The 21567-nt window shown below is 44.3% G+C and overlaps 1 protein-coding gene across 5 annotated transcripts in view; it reads left to right on the forward strand.

Moving 5' to 3' along the window:
• The window catches only part of TBP (TATA-box binding protein), a 104157-nt gene that overhangs the window by 36644 nt on the left and 45946 nt on the right, over window positions 1–21567 (forward strand). The window contains exons 1-3 of one of the 5 annotated variants that reach the window (XM_083176377.1): window positions 8348–8500; window positions 11155–11299; window positions 13628–13950. In XM_083176377.1, the coding sequence (XP_083032503.1) occupies window positions 11249–11299; window positions 13628–13950 (374 nt within the window). In that variant the 5' untranslated portion in view covers window positions 8348–8500; window positions 11155–11248. Of the gene's footprint in view, window positions 1–8347; window positions 8523–8554; window positions 8706–11154; window positions 11300–13627; window positions 13951–21567 lie in introns of those variants that run through there. The other 4 variants (XM_083176376.1, XM_083176378.1, XM_083176379.1 and 1 more) reach the window with 4 other exon arrangements.

Consider the following 21567-nt stretch of genomic DNA (forward strand, 5'->3'; position numbering starts at 1 on the left):
GGTCTGCTTAAGAGACCACCGTGTCCTTGCTTTATTTACTGTTTATTGAAAGACCCAAGAGTGCTGTTCCCCTCCCAAAGATTATCTATCGGATGTCCTCCGACTATTTCAGCACCTGGGCATGGTGTTCTTCTAGGAACATTGAGTGCCTTCCTCCTGCTTGTGTATATATATATATATATATATATATATATATATATATATACACACACATACATACCACATGAAAAGCCTGTGTTTGTCCCTCTGCACCTTACTCTGTAGGAGACCTCACAGTCCCAGTGCTGCCTCTGATTAAAAACCCTCCCATGACTAGGCTGCTGCTGCTGCTGTTCTCCATGGGCCTGAGAAGAATGTAATTAGCTCAGCACAAACGTCTCAGCTTCTGCCCTCTGGTGAAAAGTGTCATGGGACTTAGTCAACTCGTAGTAATACACTGCAAACTTGTGCAATCAGTGTGTTTTGGGCCTGAGAAGCATGTAATGAGCTCCACCAATCAGAGCTCAGCACAAACGTCTCAGCCTCTGCCCTCTGGTGCAAAGTGTCATGGGACTTAGTCAACTCCCAGTAATGCACTGCAAACTTGTACAATCAGTGTGCCTTGGCTCACGATGCTCAGCACCATTAATCATTGTAGGTGAAGCTGCAGCACTACCCCACTCCCATCCACAAAATCTTTAGCTAGAAAAAAAAAACCACAGGGGGCCCCTAGCTAGAGGGGGGCCATGGGGTATTGACCCCTTGTGCTCCCATTATAATCCGGCCCTGGTTGGAGGGTACTGCTTTAGCTACCCAGCTGGCAGTTGAGTTACCACAGATTATGTTACCTTTTTTTGAGAGAAAGTTTAATGATATAATGCTTATCTTTGACAGAGCACAGGCTCATTTAGCTAACCACTCTCCTTGTTTGGAGGTACCTACTTTGCTGAAGAATGATTCTGAGATTGATGATTCTCTTGACACTGAGCCCACATTTATTTCTGATGTTAGCACTTCTGCTTCTTCCACCACTCATCTCCACAGTGGTTATTTTTATGATTTAGCTTTGGACACTTTGGTAACTGATTCTCCCACAGCACAAGTCATAAATTGTAAGATAGAGGAGCGTTTGGTAAATTGGTCGCCTCGGAAGTTCATGACCAATGTACAGATGGAGTGCCTCTCATTTTTGCTGGCGCTGCGCCCCATCTGACTGAACGATCCTCGTGTCTCGCACCCGCGTCTAAGTTTCCCGTCGGCGGGGGGACGGGAACCCTGTCCATCTCCGCTTCAGGGAGACGGACAGGGTTAGGGGGGGGGGGGGGGGGGCGGCGGGGACCCGGGGCGACCCTCGGCGAGGCGGCGGGGACCCGGGGGGGAGCCCCGTTGTAAGGCGACGCGCGCGCGTCCCCTTTCGGCAACTGGCGGCGGATGGCGAATCTTCCGCCATCCCCTGCAAAGAAGAGACCCGCTCCATCTGTATATAGACATAGCTTTGCTTTTCATAGCGCTCAGCCAGTTCTACCAACTGTGGGAATGTCAATATTGCATCTGTGGCGATTCCCTCCCCCCCCCCCCCCACTGTGTGCATTTCACTTTTATTTCTATGCCTCTTAGGGGCAGTCACATGAATAGTTTTTGTTTTTTTAATTTAAGTCTTTCTTCCACTAGACACACTTATGCAATTTTGGGTACTTGTGTATTTGCACGGTGCCCAGTTTTCTTACGTACGTTAACGTAGTGAAATCGCATCGCATTGCACAACTTTCTATTACCATGCAATGCGATTTTACCCTTCCCGCTCCATAATATTCCCGCCCCCTGGCACATATTGTCAGAAAATCCCTCTGAGGTGATTTTCTGTGGTGATAAGAGGTATTTGTCAGAGCTCCAGTGTTTTACAGTTGTTCCAGTGATTTTCAGTAATTTCAACTCATTCCTGTGAGATGGCAGCATCGTCAGTGAGCCTCCCGCAGAGTGAGGAGGACGCCGTTAATTTTTTGCAGGAGCGTCACCTGCTGCCAGCGGAAGAACTTGACTGACACCTGCAGAGGGGTGGAGCGACTTGTCAGCAAGGCGCGTGGGTGGGGTGTGCCACCAGAAACCAGAACAACCGTGCTGCAAACTGCTGTTAGCGGATTCGGTATAATATACCTACATCAAAATCCCGATGGTCAAAATACCGACAACCATTGAGAGACGGTCAAAATACCGACAAGATCAAAATACCGACATTTTAAATACAGACAATGTCAAAATACAGACAAGGTCAAAATACCGACATTTAAAATATACACAGGTCAAAAAGTATACACAAGTTATTCATATGTTTTTGATCTGTATGTTGACACAGGCCGACATGAAATCCGTATGAGTGTACCGCGTCCCCTCGCATGGCTCGCTGCACTCGGCACAGTATTTTATTCTACCTCCATGCCCTAGTGGATGGTAGGGCATGAAATTCTGCCTGTCTGCATATGTCGGTGCGCCATGGACAGTCAAACGTAGTACTGCGTCCCCTCGCATGGCTCGCTATGCTTCAGGCCTCACTGCGCTCGGCACACTATTATATTCCATCTCCACTGGGATGGTAAAGTATGAAAAAGTTAAATGTCGTTATTTTGACCATGTCGGTATTTTGACCGTGTCAATATTTTAAATGTCTGTATTTTGACCTTGTCGGTATTTTGACCGTCGGTCAATGTTTTTCGGTATTTTGACCGTCGGGATTTTGGTAAATTGAGTGCATCTCATCTACCATGCAGCAAGCTGTCAGAATAGGAGGAGCACCCGGAAGAGCTGTCAGGCGCTTAACACTTAATACTGTTAAGCATCTGTCAGCTCTTCCAGGTGCCCCCTGCCATACTGATACGTCGCTGATCTCCTCTGCTTACAGCGGCTGTCAGCTAAGCTGCTCCCTGCCGCAATGACATGCCGATGAGGTCTCTGGCGTGTCAGCTCAGCGGCAGGGTGCATACAAAAGGGCAGGGTGCTTTTAGTACATTATAAAACATGCAGGGCCTGGTGCCCTGCAAAACAAGGCTAGCAGGAGCACTACGATAGAGAGAGAGACATGGAGACAAGAGGTAGAGACACATGTGACAAGAGAGAATGAAAGACACCCGGGGAGAAGAGAGAGACCCACACACGTGGGTCCAAGAGAGAGACATGTGGGGAAAAGAGAAACACATGGGGCAAGAGAAAGACACTTGTCTCTATGGGCCTTATTCTAGTTCACTCTTAGAGGCAAATTCCTTCTCAGATGGACAAAACCATGTGCACTGCAGGGGGGAAGATGTAACAGGTGCAGATAGAATTAGATTTTGGTTTGTTATATTGTTTCTGTGCATGGAAAATACTGACTGCTTTATTTTTACACTGCACTATATATCTCACTTTGAAGAAAAACTCCACCCAAATCTAACGCTCTCTGCAAATGTTATATCTGTCCCACATGGTTTTGTCCATTTGAGAAGGAATTTGCCTCTAAGAGTGAACTAGAATAAGGCCCTATGTATCCCCAGATACTATCAATGCCACTTCTTTGGAAAAGGATAGAACTGTACGGTAATGTAGCAGGAGGTGTCTATTACAATGCTACTGCTGCATTAGTGATCTGACCCACATTCTAGGGCACAGCATCAGATCAAAGCACCCACCATAAAGTGGTCTGCAGCACATTCAAGACGCCCATCGCAAAGACCAAGAAATTTCCATCCCATCCCCTGAATCGCGGTGACACACTTATTCTTCCAAACCAAATCTGCTGCTCCATCCTTATCCTGAAAAAGCCTCAGATTGTTAATCAATGACAGTCTGATGTTGGTCTGTGTCCACTGTCACAGGACCTGTTTATGAAGCACATGCTACCAAAAATCAGTATTCTGCGCCAATGGGTGCAGGTGTAATTATATAGGCATGACCAGTGGAGAAAAGAGAAGGGAAGAAAAGATAGAGACAAGGGGCCTTATTTTGGTTCATTCTTTCTGACAAAATCCTTCTTAGATGGGCAAAACCATGTGCACTGCAGGTGGGGCAGATGTAACATGTGCAGAGAGAATTAGATTTGGGTGGGGTTTTACTTCAAAGTGAGATCTATATTGCAGTGTAAATATAAAGCAGTCAGTATTTTTCCTGCACAGAAACAAAATTACTCACCCAAATCTAATTCTCTCTGCACATGTTACATCTGCCCCACCTGCAGTGCACATGGTTTTGTCCATCTAAGAAGGATTTTGTCAGAAAGAATGAACCAAAATAAGGCCCAAGGTGAGAAGAAAGAGAGACATGGGGAGAAGAGAGAAAGAGAGACTAACATGTGCTGCACTTGTGGGTGGATCTAGACTTTTCTTTTAGGGAGAGTGGTTTAAAAATAAATCCTGACTCCTCCTCTTTACAGTACCTAATCCTCCCCTTAGGGATGGCCATCAATTGCAATATAGTGTTCCTTCTAGGAAGTTTGGCGGGCAGGGCGCCTCTTCAAAGGGGGCAGCGTGAAGGGGGGCGGACCGGGCCCGCCAACGTCACTATTTTGGGCGGTCCCGGGCTGCCGACGTCACAAAAGGGGCGTGCCCGGCCGCCGACGTCAAGAAATGGGGCGGGCCCGGCCGCCGCCGTCACAGAAGTGGGTGGGCCCGGCCTCCCCGAAGGCTTTGCACTGCCGGGGAAGCGCCAGGCATCGCTACCTACAGCGGTGCCGGGCTTCCCCGGTCTCCCCTGCAGGGAGGAAGGCAGCTGTTTTAACAGGGAGCTGCCATAGAATCAGGGTGCATTTTGCCCTTTAAAAACCAGGCAGGGCGCAGCGCCTCACTAAAACAGCCTAGCGGGAACATTACGTGCAACTAGCCATCGATATTGCTGGATGACCATCAATGCAATGCAATGGATGACCATTTCTACCAATCGATGGTCATCCATTGTGTTTGACTGATTGGCCTGTGGGGCTTCACGGGTGTCGGGGGTGGAACTATGCGATGGTCGATGGCTATCCGTACCTCCCCTTGCAACTGCCCAATGATGGTGTGATTGATGCAGCAACTGGTAGAGCAAGGGTTTTCTAAGAGAGGAGAGGGCCTCCTTTCTGATAGTGCAGTTGACTCTGGCTTTGTGCCAGAGTCTAGTACGCATGTGCAGGTGTCTGGGAAAATGGTGCATGCACATATCTCCAGGAAAATTGCTGCCTTCAGAAGTATTAAGTATAATAAGGGTGTGCAGTGTGATACTTTATAAAACAAAGACAAAAATAAGAATAGATTTGAAGCAAATGTAAAAAAATATCAACCATAAGGCGGGTCAAGGGGTGGGTCAGTGGGTGGGCTATTGGTGTGTCAAGGGGCGGGTCACTGTCCAGGAATCGCTCAACACAAAGGTGGTAATTGGTAAACCTAGCTGGTGTAAAAGGGTTATTAGTTTATGATTGCCGTCATCTGTAGTGAAACACCAGAAACAGAGTATTTTGTACCTAATGGAATGGGTCATGTTGGAGGATGATATACATTCACGCAGGGTTGCCTACCTGACCCTCTCCTTCAGGGAGAAAATTCTCTGTTCCTGGACTTCCCTGGTAATGTATGATTGCCATAGGCGTGAGCACGGGGGGTGCCAGGGGTGCACAGGCACCTCCTAATGACTGGGCACCCCCCCCCGCACGAATGCAGCCAGGCAGACCCCGCCAGCGGGGTCTGCGGTGGGTGCCGACGCCTGCCAGGGACAGGCTGTGTGTTTAGTTAAGTTATCGGTCATCGCGCTGCGCTGCGCTCTGCTCCGGTTCCCGGGACCTAGTTGCAGCTGAGCTGATTGACAGCACCATATAGGGTGCCGGCGCCGTATAGGACAGGACAGCTGAGCGATGGCTCAGCTGTCCAATCCTATCTGACACAGCAGCCTGCGGCTCAGTGACTGGCTGAGCACGCAGGTTGCAGGGAGAAGGAAGGAGGTGTGGAGGACCTGCAGTGCTGTAGAAGTCACGTTGTGCACAGCCTGTCTGCCCCACCAGGCATCCACATAACTGAAAGTAAGGCAGCACTTCCACATTTACAAGCACATTATGAGTTTGTGTGTGTATATATATATGTATATATATATATATACTCACACACACTATATATATATATATATATGTATATACACACATACTGTACTTACATATATATATAAACCTCCCCTTGCTCTTCCCAGCCTTTCCTTCCTTACACTCCCCTCTCCCCCGCCCACCCCTGTCATGCCCCTCCCCCCCATAATGTGTAATGGGCATCACGTGTGTCAAATAATGTGTAATAATGTGTAATGGGCAACACGGTGTGTGGCTTAATGTGTAATGGGCATCACGGTGTGAGGCACAACGTCTAATGGGTATCATGGTGTGAGGCGCACTTGTAATGGGTATCACGGTGTGAGGCACAACATCTAATGGGTATCATGGTGTGAAGCGCACTTGTAATGGGTATCACGGTGTGAGGCACAACGTCTAATGGGTATCATGGTGTGAGGCGCACTTGTAATGGGTATCACGGTGTGAGGCACAACGTCTAATGGGTATCACGGTGTGAGGCGCACTTGTAATGGGTATCACGGTGTGAGGCGCAACATGTAATGGGCCTTATGGTGTGTGGCATAATGTGTAATAGGCATCACTTGTGTCAAATAATGTGTAATGGGCACCACTTGTGTCAAATAATGTGTAATGGGCATCATGGTGTGTGGCATAATGTTTAATGGGCATCATGGTGTGTGGCATAATGTGTAATGGGCATCATAGTCTGAGACGTAATGGGCATAACCGTGTGAAGCACAACATGTAATGGGCATTATGGCATGTGGTATACTATGTAATGTCTGTGTGACATGTAATAGGCATTACGGTGTCAATTTTAGGTGCGCACACTGTCTCTATGGTCCCTATTTTACAAAAATTTGCGAAGCCCTTCGGCGCGCACTGTCCCTGTTTTTTATATTCTGATGTGCATATACATAACTAATGCCCCTTTCAGAACGCACTTAAAAACCGGTATTTTGCCGATTTTTAACCGTTTTAAAGCGGTAATCTGTGCGGTCTGAAAGGTGCACAACCACTTAAAATGGAGGGTCCTACCCGTTTCAGATCCGGTATTTTGGCATCAAAATCGGGTCTGAAACGGTATTTGTGACCCAGCGCAGTGAATATTTAATGAGTGCTCATTAAAAATTCACTGCGCTTCACCCCCGCTCCGCCCCCCCGCACGCCGGTTAAATCCCCCCTCCCCCCGCCGCACGACGGTTAACGTCCCCCCCCCCAGGGCTAACAAACCCCCCGTGCAGCCGGTATCTCCTGCGACGCGTTGAGGATCCCGGCAGTATGGATGGATGTATTGCACTTGTAAAAAAAAAAAGTGTCTTTTGGAAAATGGCTGCCCCATAGGAAATCCCATTTAAAAAAACTGTCTTTCCTATGGGGGCACAGGGGGGTTCCTTAAAAACATTGGGGGGGGGGTCCTTTAACACATGGGGGTTGTGTGTGTGTGTTAACCCGCGGGGGGAGGGGGGGGGGTGCCCGGTTGTGTTGTGTGTGTGTGTGTTAACGGGGGGGGGGGGTGCGGTTGTGTGTGTGTTAACCCGGGGGAGGGGGGGGGGCACTGAAGACCGCACTGGCTTTGACCCTGTTTTTGGAAAGCTTAAACGGTAATATACCGTTTAAGAGATGCGGTGTGAAAGGGGTTTTACCTGGCAGACCTGTTTTTGGAAACGTTTTCAAATACAGGGTCAAAGCCAGTTATGCGGTCTGAAAGCAGCATTAGTCACCTATTTAGTTTGTATTGATACCCATAGGCGGTGATAGATACGCCCAATAGATGGTGATGGACACCCCCCCCCCCCCATGGTGCACCCCCCTAAGAAAATGGGCTGCGCACGCCTATGATGATTGCCATCACCTGTGGGGAGCTAGGTTATTGATAAGAAAGGCGTTTTACCACAGGTGATGGCAATCATACATTATCAGGGAAGTCCAGGAGCAGATCATTTTCTTCCCGAAGGAGAGGGTCAGGTAGGCAACCCTTACATACAGTACTGTAAATAGAGAAAGTCTCCCAACATCAACACAATGGTCGCTAATGCTATTGCTTTATGCTTATCGGCATTAGCTAGCGTGGTAAAATGAACCACACAACCTATTTAGTCAAATACAAAAATATTTTTTATTAATATATCTACATATAGAGAGATACGTATCTATCACTATAAATGTATATACATAGATAGAGTTCTCTGAACTTAAGCAGTCAGAAATGGGATCAGAAATCACAACACAAACAACAACATACTTTTACTTTTTCACAGGCCTGTCTGTGCGTAACTGCGTAACGAAAATGTATAAGTAAGCCCCGGTAGGGGCGCACGCTGAGCGGACATGACGTCAAAAGGTCATGCAGAACACGGAGATTGGTTGCAGCGCGTGTGATCATTTCGATTTCGGTTTGCGCTTGCGCATACGCTGCTGGCACTGCCGTCTCTATGTGGTGTGAGGGATCCATTTCTGGACTGCACAGTGAGTGTGAGTGTGCGTCTGTGTAAGTGGTAATAGTGCTGCAGGTAACGTTACCTGAAGGAGGAGGACGGCGCGCTGGGCGCTGTTGTGTCACAGAAACCTGTTTCCACTTATACCATGCTCTACTTATTCTACCGCTGTCACCTAAACCTCATACTCCCGCCTTGTGTCACCGGAGCACCACTGCACCATCTAGTTCTATAGGGTATAATCAAATAGCTGTGTGAGGTGTCTGTGTATTCAAACTGCTGTGCTTTTATATTCACATGTGCTCCATGTACTTTTTCTTACAGTGTGACAGTATTATACCAGTGATGTGCATGAATGATGGTCGATTAAATCCCCCACCCCATTCTCCCTCTAGTGTTGTTAGCCACAACATGGTTCTGAATTTCTAGTTCCTTGTAAAACACGGCAGAGATTATCTATTTATATATCACCTTTTGGTATATTATGGGCTCTTGGCATATAGTCCTCCAGTTTGTGCTCGCTGCAAGCCTGTCCGTGCTTTGAGTATTCCTCTTATTTACCTGTGCACTTTATTCAAGGGGAGTATTATTCTGTTCTTTTTTTGTATTTTTCCAAGTTCTAGCACTACTAAATTTTTTGTCTGAGAACAGCGCTTTAGCTAAAGATACTATAGAATTTAAACCTGAGAGTATATAAGTGTATGTGTCTAACATTTGATCTGGCCTAACTTGTTTTGTAAACCGTGGTTAATCTCCTGGTAAAGGATTTGAAATTGTTTATGTCTAACCATTCTATTATTCTGTAGTTCTGTTAGTGTGGGTTTATTCATTTAGTTCAGTCTGGATTATACCCGATTTACCCGTATTCCTGGTGAAGTGGTAATTTTGACTATCTAGGGGGGCTGGTGGTTATTCAATCTTGGCTAATATTTGTGATCGTCTGTAATATCAGCCAGGACCTATAAAATCCCATTTTTGGCCAGATCTTTTTAATGCAGTTATTTTAATACATGAATCTGCATTGTCGCAAATGGCCACTAAATTGTTGCATTATGCCTGTCCCCCCCCCCCCCCCCAAAAAAAAAGAGGACTTGAAAGTTTTTGAATTGCAGCACCCCAAAGCATCAAATGTTTTCTCGGCACCCTTAGGCTAAACTAAAGGTTTGTCATTGAGAAAGTCAGAATCAAATATTAAGTTAAATTGTGTTTATCTCATCCTTTAGGATCAGTTATGTGGTAATGGACAAGATTCCCTTCTGTTTGTCCACAATTTGACTTTTATAATGGACATAAAAAACTTGAATTGGTCCTGGACCCACCAGCACACAGTTTGTGAACCACTGCCTTTGTGGATATATACACATATGACTAACTACAGTAAACCTTTCCTAAAGATCGTAAAATGATTAAAAAATATTAGCTTGAATATGTATATATTGCATTATCTTATTTATTTATTTTTTCTTGACACAGCCATTTACACTAACTAGAAACTGCTTGCTTCTACCAGACCAGCTTCTACCAGACCAGCTTTGATTGCAAAGTTGCATCTGTATGCTGCAAGGGTAAAGCTGTCATCTGGGTGCTTGTACAATTAAAAATTGCATCGCATGCCGCTATATTGCATGCAATGCGATTGTATAAGATGCACTACGATGAAAATCGGGGGCGCCGTGCTCGGAAACAAGTAACAAAAGAATTTTAATTGAATAGGAATGTGTGCCGCATATTCAGTACTCTGCAACATTATATCCCTGGTTTTTAGTTGGCTTGAGACCTTGAATATGGGGCTATAAAAAAAACACTGCACAGAGCAGGCCACAGTTGGGGAGGGGACCTAATAAGCTCTTATAACAGGGGCAAACACGTGATTTTCATATACAGCATGCAAACACACTCTCCCCGCAACATACAACCCCCACTCACTCTCTCAAACTTCAGAGGAGTGTACATGTTAAGCTGCTGGGGACAAATCCCTGCCTCCTCCGGCCAGCGCTCACACAGCCACAAGGAGCACTGACTGACTGGGAGGAGTTGCACGCTGCCACTGCAGCTAGCTCCCCCTGCTGTCAGCCGAGCGGCAGCCTGCCCTGTCTCCAGGGGAGACAGCTGCCGTAGGCTTTGTTAAAAATCGGACAGCTCGGTGCGCGGGGGGGTTTCTGGGTACTCCGAAACCCCTGCTTCATGCATATAAGGGGGCCATATGATTGTTTTGGACAATGTGTAAGTAATTGGTGCCCAACAGCGATATTTAGTTCTGCTGATGGGCATGAGTGCTGTTGCCAACCATTGTTTGTCTTTCTTAAATATCCTGGATTTTGGTGTTCTGAATTACAGGGCTCCCAAAGCCTGACTCTGGACAGATGTTTGTTAGTCACCACAGGAGGGCATGAGCACAAATGAGAGCCTATGGTACTCATGCCATTAATACACAATTTAATCGCTCCAGTAGCTTTCAGACTAGAGTTTTGCTCCCATAAACAGCTGAATTTCCCATTCCGTTTTAGAGCAGCTTTCAGATGTATTAAGTTTTTTTTTTTCTTCTGTGAAAATAACCTTCCAATACCCACATGGCAGCATGTTTAAACTATGGTTTTTGACCAGATGTAATGGCTAATGTGTAATAAGTCCTACAGATTTACTAGGTATTGTGTTTGTGTTGACGTTTCTTTGTTCTTTTTTTAGGTGGAAGAGCTGTTATGATGATTTGAGACTGTTTCCGATTAAGAAGGTTAATCTTTTAATTGACTGCTTTTTAAAGACCCGTGCTACAAAGAATATGGATCAAAACAACAGTTTGCCACCTTTTCAGGGGCTGGCATCACCCCAGGTGAGTAACAAAAACCTCTACTTTGGAAAACTAAAAAAGTATTCTATGCTTAAGAGCTATATCTCGGTTGATTATTAATCGAAGCATCTAATGCCCCTTTCAGACTGCACTTAAAAACTGGTATTTAGCCGATTTTTAACAGTTTTAAAACGGTAATCTGTGCGGTCTGAAAGGTGCACAACCACTTTACCGTTTTAAAAAAGCAGGTTTTTTAAAACGGTTCAAATGGGAGCCGTTACCTCCTGCGACGCATTGAGGATCCCGGCAGTATGGACGGATGCGTTGCACTTGTAAAAAAAAAAAAGTGTATTTCGGAAAATGGCTGCCCCATAGGAAAACCTGTTTAAAAAAACTGCCTTTCGTATGGGGGCAGCCATTTTCCGAAAGTCACTTTCTTATAAGAAAAGTGACTTTCGGAAAATGGCTGCCCCCATACGAAAGGAGGAGGTGCCACCATACGAAAGCAGGAGGTACCGGCTGCACGGGGGGGGGGCGGGTTTGTTAACCCGCAGGGGGGTCGGTTGTGTGTGTGTTAATCCGCGGGGGGGGGGGGGGGCGCTGAACACCGCACTGGCTTTAACCCTGTATTTGGAAATCTTCCAAAAACGGGTCTGCCAGTGTCAAAAAAATGCCACTTAAACGGTAATATACCTTTTAAGAGGTGCGGTGTGAAAGGGGTTTTACCTGGCAGACCCGTTTTTGGAAACATTTTCAAATACAGGGTCAAAGCCAGTTATGCGGTCTGAAAGCAGCATAAATAGCAATTGAGTTTTGAACCAAAGCTCTTCAAATGTATTGCACAAGTGGGCATCTTCCTTTTGTATACCTCCAGGATGCTGAGGATGAGCTACACTTGCCCTTAGCAGTTCATGAGTACGAAGGGTTGAAAACATACAGAAATGTCACCCACTGGTGCTTTCTTTAATTGGAAACTGTAATGGCTTCATAATGTCATTGCATTGGAGTGCGCTTATTTATTACCACCAATAGTGGTTAGTCACCAGACGATAGGGAATCAAGATAATAGATCATAGTTAGGTCAACACTAAACAGTTGTCGTGGACTACTGAATACAGTGAAGTGTCCTGGCCTGAAGCAAGGCGAGCGTGCATGCACTAAACACATTGGGAGTCCTCGTTTCACCTCCCAAAAATGAAAAGCTCATTTTGACATTTTGTGCATGACCATGGCCCTTTCTATCCCAGACAATAGCAGCCTATACTACAGTCCCCACACTATAAAAAGGACATCATCGAATTAGAAAAAATCCAAAGAAGAGCACCAATGTTTATTAGGGGGATGGAGAATTTAAGCTGCGAGGAAAGATTAAGCAATCTGGGACTATTTACACTAGAGAAGAGACGTTTAAGGGGGGACTTGCTCAACATGTACAAATATATCAGGGGCCAATATAAGGAACTGTCACACACCCTTTTTTCTGCTAGACAGGAATCTAGGACAAGAGGGCGCAAGTTTAGATTAGAAGAAAAAAGACAGTTAAACTTTGGAACTCTCTTCCTGAAGAAGTGGTGTCGGCAGACACTATAAATACGTTTAAAATAAGGTTGGATAAACATTTATTGGTTAAAAACATCCATGGGTACGAATAAGTAACAAAATCTGTCTTTAAAATATCGGAACATACTATACAACGAGGGATAAACTATTATAAACATAGGTTGAACTAGATGGACGCAAGTCTTTATTCAGCCTCACCTACTATGTAACTATGTACTTATATCGGGGTTAATGCTCAGATATTTACAATTATATGTTTAACAAACTACGCGGTTCCCTCATTTGAGGTCTTTAAGTTGTTCCAGTGACATGTTGTCTCCCAGATTTTTTGTACGTTAACTAATTGGTGTAAGGCAGGCCTGAACTAGCAGTTTTTGTAACTATGGTTTGAGACGCAGAAATAAAATCCGCATTATTTACAGTGGCAGATGATGTATCTTTACAATGACTAACATACTTTTGCTCAAAATATTATATGGCTAATAGCCAGAATAGTATCCACAGCCTGTACCCTAAAGTGACGAGGGCTATTGGATGCACTGAATACTTCCATACCCATAGTGCACCTTCTGGGAATGTATGGTTGTGTGCAATATCATTGGTGCTACTGCTGCCAGAGCCTCTTGTACTGGTTATTATCAGTGGAGTTTTTAGTGTAAGCCATGGTAATATATTATGTTCTTTCTCTATAGGGTAAATGTTGGCACTGTTAGGAATAATACAAATCTGCCAAATTTATTTTACTTTCCTACTCAAGCATTTCAATTGTGTTATGATTTTTCAATATATATATGTATTATTTTCCCTTAGGGAGCAATGACTCCTGGAATCCCAATCTTCAGTCCGATGATGCCCTATGGAACTGGCTTGACCCCACAGCCTGTACAAACCACCAACAGTTTATCAATTCTAGAAGAACAGCAGAGGCAGCAACAGCAGCAGGCACAGCAGTCTACATCACAGCAAGGCACTCAGTTGTCAGGCCAAACTCCACAACTGTTCCACTCACAGACTCTAACAACAGCACCCCTCCCAGGAAACACACCACTATATCCCTCACCCATGACACCCATGACTCCCATTACCCCAGCCACACCTGCCTCAGAAAGCTCTGGGATTGTTCCTCAGTTACAGTAAGTCTACAATATCACTGATTCCCAGCTGATATAATTTGAGTTGGAAGTTTATCATTGTAAAAGCTTATTTTGTAAAATGTAAGCTTAATGCACCTGAGCTTTACAACATTTTGCTGTATTTTGGCTCTGGATTAGAACTGTACAGAGAACAAATTGAGACTAATATGCTTTTTTTAATTTTGTTTTTTAATTGAGAGAACTGTTTATGAAATATTAATTGATATTCTTTAAAGGTGAACATGAACTGCGATAGCATCATAAAGCAACACATACAGCATATTCAAGCAGATTCACTTTTGGGGGGTATTCAATCCCACCAGTAACAGTACGAATTGTCGAGCATTTGTTTTTCTCATTTTGCTTGACTGAAAATGTTGCTCGACAAGCGAGTTCTCCCCTGGAGAGGAAAGTGGCAATTGTGTCAGAGATAGGCTCCATTTTTGTAGTCAATGATATGAAAGTAGATATTTGTTAGACAACGCAAATTCTCCTATAAAAACCATTTCCAAATCGGCAGACTGCACAATGCTGGTATCTCCCTGAAGTCTCAGTACAGGAGTGAGAGTGCTGAGGTAAACAGAGTGCATTGTGGGAGAAGTAAACAAAAGTATGGCAACAACGAACATTGAATCCTGGGTAAATCTGCCCCAGCATGGATACAAGTGACCAAAACATAGGTGTTTCGTCAAACCAGAAGTTGACACAAATAGGCATTTATACAGAAGACTTTCAATGGGCAAAATCCAGCACAGTGAACATGAAAGGTGAGCAGAAAAAAGTGAATAATTTGTATATGGCAAATGGAATAATTTAAACCAATGCATAATACAAGCTGAAAACTGATGCTGACAATGGAATAATGGAGTAAAACATACCATATGAACATGCAGCAAATGGAAAATGAAACAAGAGGAATACAGGTATTTAGCAAAATATCACAAAGACAGAAGTCAAGATAAGCAATACAAACATTAGGGAATCCTGCATATACACTTAACACAATTTTTGGACATGCAACAAGAGAAACTCACTTGTCACGACAGAAATAATTGTCGAGTTAATTTTGAGGGAAGAGTGATTTCAAACAGTTGAGGTCAGGTGTACTCTGACATTGAATAGGATGCAGGAATTATCTCAACAGATTTTACCCAAAATAACTCGACAAGTCGAGAAATGTTCAACTGGACAGTGGTGGAAACCGAAAACCAAATCAGTCGAGAAAACTAGACCATGAATAGGTGACCTCATAAAAAACCAACCACTTTGAGAAAACAACAAAGCTCGACAAAAATAACAAGCTCGACAGACATTGAATACCCCCTTAGTTATCTGTGACTATCCTGGATCTTCCAGTGCAATCCTGAGACAAAAAGACAGTTCATGCAATGGAGAACACCATCAACAAGATTGACAAAAGCCCGTCAAAGCAAATCCAAATTTTTTTTTTTTTTTTTTTATTCAATTTCATTTGCAATATAAAACAACAGATACAAAGACACACAAAAACAGTTCGCACAGCTGCGTCATTTACATTTGATCATGCAGATTTATGCAGGCGTCATCGTAATACATATATTCATACTATTTTATCCTTCTTTCCCACTGAGACTTGACGCCACGCTGCCTGTGGCACAAGACCAAGACATAACCAGACTAGACAAACACTACCCACCCCTTGTTGCCCCGCCCCTATCCCTTTTTCATCTCTGTTTAACCCTTTGATATGTTCAGCCGTGTTTACTTTTTACTATTCCGTCATGATAGCCTACTCTGTCGGCTCCCTTGGTTTATGCTGATTTTCACTATACTTTATTGGCCTCATTTCTAGGGTAAGCTGGATATTACTTATTCTCTAGTGCTTTAGTGAGTGTGGAAGAGTATTAATAATAAAAAAAAAAAAAAAAATTAAAAACTAATAATAATACAACTTTTATTAATAAGGAAATTCCCTTTCACTTATGTGTCTGTGTCAAAAATTGTGTTATTCAATCTTATTCTATCGGGGTTATATTTTAAATAACTTGTGCCTACTTTGACCATTTCGTCTTCATTTACCTAAATTTTCCAGCAAAATAAGGTGGTAATTATTTGTTTATACTTATCTTCGTGCTTATGTGCTTTGTGTATAGTCTATCCACTTACTCCATATTTTACTAAACTTACCTAGTGTATTTTGACGAATATGTACATATTTTTCATGTGTCACTGTATATTCTAAAAGTGCTTTCCAGCCTTCAAATTCAGGGCCTATATCAGCAAGCCAGGTCCTGGCTATCATTACCTTGGCCAACGCACAAACGTTAATGATAAAAGCCCTTTCCTCCCTACCCAGACTTCCCTCGCTCACTATATTCAGCAGGCAAGATTTTGATGTCAGGCATTCCCTCTTCAGCCCCATATCTACCAGACATTGTATAACTTTCTCCCAAAATTCCTGTATTACTGGGCAGGCCCAGACCAGATGATAATAGGAGCCTACTTCGCCCTGGCACTTTGGACAGATGTCAGATATTCTTCCCCCCATCTTCCGCAGTCTAGTTGTTGTTAAGTAGGACCTATGCAACATAAACAGTTGTATTTGCTGTACTCTAATCGAGTTTGTAGCCTTTGCTACTGAAGCCATCGCGCTAGACCACTCCCTTTCTTCTATCCTCCCCACGTCTCTCTCCCATTTCTCTCTTAGCTCCACCAGGTGGCCCCCTTCTGCTTGCAACAGTTGATTATATAAAATGGATGTTAATTTATTTTTCCTTGCGGATTTAAGTATCTTCTTAATTGGGGATACCCCAAAACTGGGATGTTTATTCTTAAAATATTCGTCCAGGGCACTCCTCAATTGGAGATATCTAAAGAAATGTGATGTAGGGACAGCAAACTCCTCCTGTATCTGCTTAAATGATTTTAAAATATCCCCATTGAAGATCTGGCTTAGGGCAGTTACCCCGTATTGCTCCCACACTTTAGCAATCTGGTGGTATTTTATCTCTTTTATTACATGAATGTCATTTAGTGGATGTTCAACATCCAGATCGACAAATTTCATCACCCTATTAGTTTCCCTCCAGATTTTAACTGCTTGCGCCACTACCGGGGTATCTCCCCTGCAAACATATCCCCTCAGTAGTTTCTGCAATGGGGTAACCCCCCTCTCATTTTGTGCTATCAGGCCCGCTGTCCTTCCGTTATTATCACTGGGTCCCATCCACTCTTTCAAGAGTGACAGCTGACTCGCCATATAATATAGCTTCAGGTTGGGCAGTGCTAGACCTCCCTCCTCCCTTTTTCTCATCAGAGTCTGCAGACTAATTTTGGGGCGGGCGTTATTCCATATAAAGGTCGAGAATATGCTATTAATTTTCCTAAAAAATACATCCGGTACAAATTGTGGAGCCTGTTGTAATACATACAAAAACTTGGGGAGCACTATCATTTTTATCATATTGACTCTACCTGTACAGGTCAATGGTAATTTCCTCCAGGTTTTAATTTTCTGAGTTAAATATGACATTAATGGCTCCAAATTTAACCTTCTGTATTCTTCGGGATCCCGGGAGATCCAGATCCCCAAATACTTAAAGTTTTGTACCCATTTAAGGGGTGTGTCCACCAAAGGGGTTCCCGAATCCCGAGCTCTTACTGAAAGTATACTCGACTTACTCCAGTTCACTCTGAACCCAGCATAGTCCCCAAATTTCATAATTTCCTCCATTACTATCGGTGCAGCCTTGCAACCGTTCGATAAAAATATCAGTAGGTCCTCTGTGTTACCCATTTTAAATCCCTCTATACCTGGGTGCCCACGCAGAATACATGCCAACGGCTCTATCGCCAAAGCGAACAGCGCCGGTGACAGCGGGCACCCCTGCCTCGTACCTCTATGGAGGGGAAATGGTCTAGACATATGCCCATTTATGGCCATTCTGGCCTTTGGGGCCGCATAGAGCATCTGTACCCATTTAATAAATCCTGGGCCAATTCCCATTGCCTTCATCACCTCCCACAGGTAATGCCACTCGACTGCGTCAAACGCCTTAACTGCGTCGAGAGACATTACCAATGGGAGAGGATGCTCATCATGGCGGGCCTGCAAATGCATGTGGAGCTTCCTTAGATTGGTTGCCATTGATTTCCCCGGCATAAAACCCGTTTGGTCCTCATGCACTATTTTGCCAATATGTCTATTCAGTCTGGCTGCCAGGACCTTGGCGATGATTTTTGCTTCGGTGACAATCAAAGAGATTGGTCTATATGAGTCTAACAGACGCGGATCTTTTTCTGCCTTTAATAGTACAGTTATCTTGGCTTCCAGCATAGAATTGGGAAGGGTATTATCTTGGTGACTTATATTAAATGTTTCTAACAAAATAGGTGCCAGAAATTCTGTATATCTCTTATAGATCTCGGCTGGGATGCCATCAATTCCAGGGGTCTTGCCACCTGGGAGAGCTCTAATTGCCTCTATTATTTCTTGTAGACTAAGGGGTTCTTCTAGTTCTAACATGGCCTCTCGTGATAGAGTTGGTACTTCAATATTCTTCAAAAATTCCCTTGTTTCTTCCTGGCTATGTTTTGCTCTAGATTTATAAATTCCTGAAAAATACTCGCTAAATGTATTCATGATTTCGGTGTTCTCGTATACCTCTTTCCCTGCTGTATCTATAACTTTTACAATGGTACTCGGGGGTCTATCTGCCTGGGCTAGATTGGCCAGAAATTTACCTGATCTGTCAGCAGTCGCATATCGAACCTGGGAATTATAGCGCATCAGCCTGATATTCTCTTCTCTTACGCAGTCAAGCCACTTCGCCTGTGCTTCCTTCCATTCCCTTTCTGATTCCTCGTCGCTCTTTTCTATATAATGCCTTTCCTGCTCTTCACATTCCCTTTCTAGTTTCAATATTTTGGCCCGGCTTGCTCTTTTCACCTCACTAATGCCTTTCTTTAGCCCCCCTCTCATAAATGCTTTGAAGCAGTCCCACACCACCCCTGCTGATGCAGTGCCTCTATTTAATTCCCAGTATTCCAACCATTGCTCCTGTAGTTCATCTTCTCTCAACTTGCCTAGCCACCTTGCATCAAATTTCCAGAAGGAGTTATCCCTACACTTATAATCAGCCAGCTCCATCAACACTGGAGAGTGATCCGATATACCTCTAGTTTTATATTTTATATCTACTACATCAGACAGTAGTTTACTAGAGATTAACATCAGATCAATTCTCGAAAAGGATTGGAAAGACGATGAAAAACAGGAAAACTGTACTGCGTCTGGATTTTTTTCCCGCCACGGATCTACCCAGCCCAGGTTTCTCACAAAATCATCAAAGCCTCTATTATTCCTACCAGTCCCCGCTGGTGATCTACTCCACCTATCACGTTTAGTGTCTAGTATATTATTAAAATCACCGGTACAAACTACCGGGAGATCTGGCGCAGTTGCCATGAATTCCACGGCCTTTTTTAATACTTCATATGTAAAAGGTGGGGGTATATAGATCGCCAAAAGGAGCATTGGTTTTGAATGAATTGTGCAGTCGAGAAAAACAAACCGCCCATATGGATCCGTTTTAACCCTATTGCATACGAAAGGGAGGGATTTTTTAACCATGATTGAGATGCCTCTTGAAGTTGTAGTAAATGGGGCATGATATATCGACCCCACCCATGGCTTTTTAAGAGACATCAGTTTATTGCCTGTTAAATGTGTTTCTACTAGGCATGTTATATCCGCATTATATTGTTTAACTTGTTTCATTACCAATGCTCTTTTGATTTTATCATTTGCCCCTCTAATATTCCAAGACATGATTAACACCATTTTATCTCTATGTTTTTAACTTTTACCAACATGATTACCAATTCCCACCTCCTCCCCTATATAGTATATCGCAATTATCATCCTCCTCAATCCCTGAATTGGGGTCCCGGGGTCACAATGTATGGCAATATCAATGTTCGAGATGGGCTTAGCTATACTATTTATACTAGAGGAGATCCACTCCGAGGAAAGGGAACAAAGAGAAGACGAGAACGGAGAAAGCAAAGAAAAAAGAAAAACCAAGGACCAGGCAGATGTAGGCATCTTTGCCAGTATAAGCCTGACGGACATCGTTATACGGGGGCGGGTGACTGGGCAACATTGGGCACACAAAAACAAACAAATTACACATATAACCCCTCCCTCCCCCACCCTGTATACCATCCCCCCCTGGCATACCTGTAACCCATACCACCCACCCTCGCTTATTCCTTAGGACTGTTACTCTTTATAGTCACACCATAAGACGGTGAGCTCCCTGGGCCGTTTCAATACATTATATTTTTATATTTTGCTAGCCGCTATTTGATGAGCCCCCGGTTCCCATTTATCCACCCATGCGGCTGCTTCGTTGGCTGTTTGAAAAAATACTGTTTCACCGTCTGCCACTATTCTTAATTTTGCAGGGAAAACCATAGAGTACTTGACCCCTTTTTCCCGAAGTCTTTTCTTGACCTCCATAAATTTAGCTCTGTCCTTCTGCGTCTCTATGGCAAAATCTGGGAAAAGTGACACTCTTGCTCCATTGTGATCTAATGGGCCTTTTTGCCTTGCCATTCGGAGCACATTGTCCCGATCCTGGAAGTTTAAAAACTTCATAATGAGAGTCCGTGGCGGGGCACCTGGGGGTGGCAACCTAAACGGAACCCTGTGTGCTCTTTCAATCATGAAAACTTTTGAGAATGATTCATCACCAAGTTTCTCCTTTAGCCATTTTTCCATAAATAGTGTTGCATCTGCCCCCTCTTCTCTCTCGGGGAGCCCTACCAGTCGTACGTTATTTCTTCTAAGTCTCCCTTCCATATCAGACATTTTAGTTTTAATGTCCCGCACTTGGTCCGATAGTGTGTTAACTCTCGCCAGCAGAGTATTATTGCTGTCCTCCAAGCTAGAGACTCGATTTTCAGCTTCTCTAAGCCGACGAAGAAAAAAAGGGGAGAGGGGGAAAGAGGAGTCCAGAGGACGGGGGTGCAATAGCAATTTCACTTAGCTGTCCTTTTTTTTTTTTCCCTTCCCCCTTCTTTATTTTCACAGTAGGAAATTTGTCAGTACTGATCACACCTGATGTGGCTTTCCCCACGGGATACAATAGTTTACAGTCACTTGGAGAAGCTATGTATAAATACCAATAAGCCCCTGCTGGTTCACCAGTTCACATTGGCCACGCTAATATATGGAAGGAGAGAATACCAAGTGTGTTTCACTTTCCCAATGCAGTGGAGCTTTTCTTGAGCAGAGTGTACACTGTGCAGACCTTCCCTGCTAATGCTTCTCCCTGTTTGGGCTCTGTACTCGACACACTCCCAGGTATTAAGTAGATAGGATGGTGAGAAAGAGAGTACCTTCTTATAGCAGCCGGCTGTGAGTTGCCACTCCAGCTCTCCCCCCAGCGTGGTGTGCCGTCTGATCGAGTCTCCGGGCTCCCACTTCAGGCACCTCTCCCTTCCTTCCACTGCAGCCGCGGGTACAGAGGGCTCCACCAGCTGACACGCTCCCCTCGTCCCGACGGCAGCCTCAGTGACGTCAGTCACCCTGCGTCACACTCCGGCGCCTCGCTCACTCTGGTCTCCGTCCAG

The sequence above is a fragment of the Crinia signifera genome, chromosome 3 (assembly GCF_055691185.1).
Source record: "Crinia signifera chromosome 3, ASM5569118v1, whole genome shotgun sequence".
NCBI classification, from domain to species: domain Eukaryota; kingdom Metazoa; phylum Chordata; class Amphibia; order Anura; family Myobatrachidae; genus Crinia; species Crinia signifera.